Source organism: Sipha flava, unplaced genomic scaffold (genome assembly GCF_003268045.1).
Source record: "Sipha flava isolate LNK unplaced genomic scaffold, YSA_version1 39_pilon_pilon, whole genome shotgun sequence".
Lineage (NCBI taxonomy): Eukaryota > Metazoa > Arthropoda > Insecta > Hemiptera > Aphididae > Sipha > Sipha flava.
In genome coordinates, this window is record NW_020273107.1 from 2,441,312 (window position 1) to 2,447,749 (window position 6,438).

The window sequence follows — 6,438 nt, forward strand, 5'->3', positions numbered from 1 at the left end:
TCGTAAAAAACAATTTGCAATTAATTTACAAAATATTAGTATAGGTTTAGAGTTTATCTGTCAATTGGTGGGGTTAATTTCATTAATGTCTTTGTTTTACCTCTGACTGTAAAGTTTTGCCTTTTTTTTTTTTAATATTTTAACTGCATTTATTTATGAATATATTTATACATATGATTGTAATTAAACGTAATATTAGATTACTACACTTAAATAATTGTTAATTTCATAAATAAGGTTATAATTTCAAAAACTATACCACTGGTTTCCAAACAGTGAGCACTTATTGGGGGAGGTGTAAGGCAAATGTTTATACTGTATAATACATCAGCCTACATTATTTTTAAATTAACAGTAATTTACTTTTATTAAAATAATAAAAAATTGTTGTTTAATTATTCATGGGAGGCAAGATTAAATTTTTTAGTTTTGGGGATGCGTAAATCAAAAAAGTTAGGGAACCGCTGAACTATACAATTAAATTAATGCTTATTTACATTCTATATGATTATTCCTATAGACCAGTGGTTTTCAAACTGGGTGACGCGGCACACTGGTTACACATTACTGATTGCATTGAATTGCGATATAAGAAAATATATGCTTTCAATCGATATGGATTTTATATATATGTATATATTAATAAATCGACAGTTTGTAGGAATAAAACGAATAAGTAATTTCAGATAACTATTGAACTATAAAATGTATAAGTAATATAAATCCCCAGGCAGTATATCCGTCGCAACCGACCTGGACGTTTCGTCGTATTCGTAAAGTAGTTTGTCTCCTAATTGTATTGTATTAGCATACGAGTATTTTAAAAAAATATTTTGGTATATATTTACATATATTTATAATTATTATAATCATCAATTTGTTACTCGTTCTGTTGACAATAATGCGTCAGTAAGTCAACCACCAAAAAAAAAAAAAAAAATAATAAAATATAGTAATATTCGTCAGTATCACGAAGATTACTTAAAAATGGGATTTTCTTGTACTAGTGATTCAGATAATCCTCGTCCGTGGTGCGTTGTATGTGGTGAAAAATTGTCAAATGAAGCAATGGCGCCCAGTATACTTAAACGTCATTTGTATTCTAAGCATTCACATTTAATCGACAACATATTTTCAACGTTTATTAAATTCACAAAATAAGCAAAGTAAAAGTACGACAAAAATTGTAAAGATTTCTGATAAATCTTAAGAAGCAATGTAGAAGCTATGTAGTAGCAGAGCTTATAGCTAAAACAATGAAACGACTTACAATAGGTGAATAGTTAATTTTACCCGCTTGCCGTGAAATTGTAAAAATATTTTTTGGAATAGAAGCTGAACAAGAAATATTGAAAATTCCTTTATCTGATAATACAATTAGTAGGCGCATAAACGACATGTCCGAAGATATTGAGCAGCAAGTATTAAATACGTTACGCAATTCTCTTATGTTTGCGCTGCAAGTTGACGAATCTACAGATATAAGTGGAAAAGCACAGCTTTTAGTTTTTGTACGCATGGTAGTTGATGACGATATTATTGAAAACTTTTTTTGTTGTAAAACATTGCCCAAAACAACGAGAGGTGAAGATGTTTTTAAAGTTTTAGACGATCATTTATCATCAGTAAATTTATCATGGAACAAATGTATTGGAATATGCACTGATGGTACACCTTCAATGACTGGCTCAATTAAAGGTTTCATTTCTTTAGTCAAGAAAAAAAATTAAAAAATTATTTTTACCCATTGCTTCCTTCATAGAGAGGCCCTAGTTGCAAAATCTTTAGTAAGTGATTTACAAAATATAATTGATCAAGTTGTAAAAGTTATAAATTTTATTAAGAGCCGACCTCTAAAATCAAGACTATTCGAACAAATTTGTGACGAGATGGATGCAGACTATTCAAGATTGATTTTATACAGTGCAGTAAGATGGCTTTCAAGAGGGAATATTTTATCACGATTTTACAATTTGAGAGAGGAGTTACTTGTATTTTTAATTATGGAAGAATCTGAATTCAACTTTCTTGGAGACGAAGAGTGGTGGACAAAGTTGTCTTTCTTAACTGATTTGTTTGAGCATCTCAATAAACTAAATTCAAGTATGCAAAGTCGTGATGAAAATATACTAAAATCGTCGGACAAAATTATGGCTTTCATCGAAAAATTGAATTTATGGAAATCTAAAATTAATCAAGGTAATTTAATTATGTTTCCACGTACTACTTTACTAGTTGCGAATGACAACATTTTGTCATTAATAGTCGAGCCTATCACATTGTTAGAAATAAAAATTAATAAATATTTTCCAAGTATTAATATTAAAAATTACAACTGGGTACGGGACCCTTTTAATGTGTCTATTAGTGACTTGGTTGATTTAAAACTTGTTGAAGAAGAAAATCTCTGTTCAATTAAAAATGTTAGAACATTGCAGTTGAAATTCAAAAAGATCACTCTCAATAAATTCTGGGTATATGTTTCTAAAGAATATCCAGAAATATATCTATAAAAGCACTGACTATTCTTGTGCCGTTCTCAACCTCATATCTTTGTGAACAAGGGTTTTCAGCGCTTACGAATATAAAAAATAAAAAACGAGAAAAACTAAATTCAATGGAGGAAGAAATGCGGGTATGTCTATCAACTATTCGTCCAAGAATTAAAAATATTTGTAACGCCCATCAGGCACACATTTCTCATTAAATGTACCTATGTATAATTGTAAATAAATTTAATTACTAATACAATGTAATTATAATTAATAAATATTTATTAGCCCATTAATCACACATTTCTAATTAAATGTATTTACAATTATAATTAATTCAAAACAATTTTGTTCATCTAAAAAAAAAAAAAAAATAATGGTCAGTGTGCCATGAAAATTTTTTAAAGTGTACGGTGTGCCGTGTATAGTAAAAGTTTGAAAACCACTGCTATAGACATTTTACGGCCGTACTACTAGCGCTACTAGTAGTCAATGTACACATTAATGTTATGATATTATTTTACGCGCGGTAAATGAAGCTAAACTATAAATTTATTAAACTATAATAATAGCATATTATAATATTAAACTAATATTTAATATCTTTTAAATTAATTATTTATATTATTATAATCAATACTTCAACGTTGGCGAACCAGCATATGATCAGCCGATGGAGACATGGAGTGTAATTTCTCTACAAAATGTCTCTACATAATATCTTAAATCATGAATATTATGTCCATGATTCTAATTTTTTATATTATTGTTAGTTGGCATTAATTTATTGACCACCATCTAATCAATATTAAACAAAACAAAAATTACTCTAGTTTAATATTAATTGTGTGTAGTGTGTGTTAAGATGGGCGACATTTTAATTACATATGGATTTCAAACCATTTATCTAAAATTTGATTTACCAAATAATAAGAGACAGCATTTATTTGAAAGTGGACACGTAAAAAATGTTCAAGAATTAAAATTAGCAAATGGTTTTTCAATTATCAGTGGACATGTTATAAGGCAGACTTCAGTAACATTAACCCCCTGAAAAGTGACCCTTGAAGTGAGTACAAAGTAGAATAGATAGTACAGTAGCTATTTTTAGAATGGTTAATGAATGTCTACTGACGATTTCATATTCTATACAATTTTAAATTGATAATTTAAGAACAGTTAATCATACAGATTGTGGATGCCCTGCAGGAGCAGGAGGTATATGTAAACATATATGTGCTGTATACCATTATATTAATAATGAAGAAAATTCATCAAAGACGGACTTACCACAACAATGGGGCAGACCATCCAAAATTGGAGAAGAAAAATATAAAAAAGGCAAACGACTTAATCAGCTTTTTCCAAACAAACATAAATGTTTATTGATTTATGATGAAGTCCCAACTGAACATCAAATGTTAATTGATAATTATAATATTTTGAATATTCCCCGTAGTCTTAGTAGAATGATAAAATCAGAAAGTATTACTGAGGTTGAAAGAGAATGTAAGTTATGTATTGATAGTATTATAGATAAATTAGAATGTGAAATAATAATTAAGAGAAACAGAGTATTCTTATCATCCATATTTTACAAACAAAATCAACATCTTAAAACTCAAAATTATGTTATATTTCCTCTCAATTTTAAAGAACATAATCTTTTCTATGAAAAAATTTGTATAAGTAAACCTATTATGTTCAATATTTTTAATCAAGCAATTAGTGCACATGGACATTAAATTTACTCAAAACGATTTATTGCTCGAATCCATTAATTTTTCAATTCTCTTTCGTACGGTCTATTAGGAAATCTAAACAACTTTACATTAGAAGTATTCTTGTATGTGTTAGAACAATTAACAACACAACATATACGATTACTCATATTTATTACGGTTTTGAAGAATTTAGCATAACAACAAGTCGAATTAGGTAAATACTAAATAATAAATTTGTTCAATACACATTACACCAGTGTTTCTCAACCTTTGTATAATGGCGACACACTATTAAAATATTTCATACTTTGCGACAAATAGTAAAAAAAAATAAGAATAATAGATAGTATTAAATATTTATAATTAGTTAATAATACATAATCTTATAATATATAATCAATTATAATATATAAAACAACAAAGAAAAATATAACATAGGTAAAACAGCATTTTAATGAGAAATTTGTGACTGATATTTCTTACATAATGTATCAATTCGCAGTGAAATCTTCGATAAGGCGATCCTTAACTCCTCTTTGACATTAATTAATCTTTCTCTTTTTTTTTTTTAATTTCATTCAAAGCAGAAAAAGCTACCTCGCACAAATATGATGTCGAAAATGGTAATAATACGGAATGAGCCAATTTTGTTAAGTTCGGATATTCTTTTTTTGTGTAAATCCAAAATTGGCTTAGCTCGAGCTCATTAAATTTCATTTGAAGAGTCCGATCGTTTTTTAATTCTGCAAGTTCTTCTTCCTATTTTAATGAAAGATATGTGGTTTCTAAACTAGGATTAAATGGATTCCTCACCCAATCAAATAATTTCAAATCCAGCGATGAAAAATAATGATCAAGTTTTTGGTCCAATAATGTTATTGAATCATTGATAATTGGTATTATTTTATCAGTAAATTTAGTATTAGCAGTTAAAGGAACATATCCAAATTATTATCATTTACCCTTCTTTTCTAAATCAATAATTTGCCTTTAAATGCAGCCATTTTGTCTGTAGATATTAATAAATTTTGATTTTCACCTTGCATGCTTAAATTGAATTGATTCAGGTGTTCAAAAATATCAGCTAAATATGCTAATTTTGAACACCAAAATTCATCGGATAAATAATCGGAATATTCCATTTGTTCCATTGTAAAATATACTAAAAGTTCTTCTCTAAGTTCATAAAAACGTGATAAAACTTGCCCTTTTGATAACCAACGTACTTTTGTATGAATAACAATGTATAGTGGTCAGATTCCATTGATTCACATAACTAGGAAAATAATCGAATTTTTTGAGGTCTACTTTTAATAAAATTCGCCATTTTTACGACTTGATCAAGTACAATCTTTAGTTCATTAACAATGCTTTTTGCTACTAATGCCTCCCTGTGTAAAAAACAGTGTGTTGTGTTTATATTTGGATTTTGATTTTTGGCAATTGTAATAAGTCCTTTAATAGAGCCTGTCATTGATGGCGCCCCATCTGTACAAATACTTACACAAAATGTCCACGATATACCATAATTTTTAAAATATTTATTATGACATCAAAAACATCTCGACCAGTTGTTGTCCCAGATAATTCTTTACAACAAAAAAACTGACTAACTATTTTTGAATTTACAATAAATCTAATAAATGCCATTAATTGAGCTTTCCAACTTATGTCTGTTGATTCATCAACTTGCAAGGAAAATAATTCTCCACTTTTTATAACTTCAATAACCTGCTCCTCAATATCCTCTAATATATTTATAATCCTATGACTAATTGTACTATCAGATAATGGTATTTTAATTATTTCTTTTTCTGCTTCGACTCCTAACAAAGTCTTTACCATAATACGACAAGCTGGCATAATAAGATTCTCGGCAATTAAATGAGATTTTTTTTTTAAGCTATCGATTGGGCGATACGAAAACTAGCTTCCTGTGCCTTATCCGAAATTTTCACTGATCTTACAAATTGTTTTGATTGTAGTTTTTTTGAATCTAATAGTCTTCGAAAATAATCAATTTGTTTATTTTGTAACGATTGATGTTTTGTGGTGAAATGGCGGGTTAGCTTATTGGGAACCATTGATTCATTCGACAATTTTTTGTCAAAAATAAAACAATAAGGAATAGGACAATGTTCGTCGCTGACCCAAAAAAATCCTAATTTTAAATAATTTTCATTGTATTGACGATATTTACCTTTGAATTTTTTAGAAGGATT

General features: G+C 28.2%; 1 protein-coding gene across 1 annotated transcript; it reads left to right on the top strand.

Moving 5' to 3' along the window:
• Window positions 1–1,397: 1,397 nt before the first annotated feature.
• On the top strand, window positions 1,398–1,730 carry LOC112688613 (protein ZBED8-like). Its single transcript, XM_025561888.1, has one exon. It carries the CDS (start codon window positions 1,398–1,400, stop codon window positions 1,728–1,730), a length of 333 nt encoding a protein of 110 aa, XP_025417673.1.
• The last annotated feature ends 4,708 nt before the right edge of the window (window positions 1,731–6,438 follow it).

What these genes read in the sequence shown, in the direction of transcription:
- LOC112688613 (XM_025561888.1), top strand. Translation starts at nt 1,398, where the DNA reads ATGTCCGAAGATATTGAGCAGCAAGTATTAAATACGTTACGCAATTCT.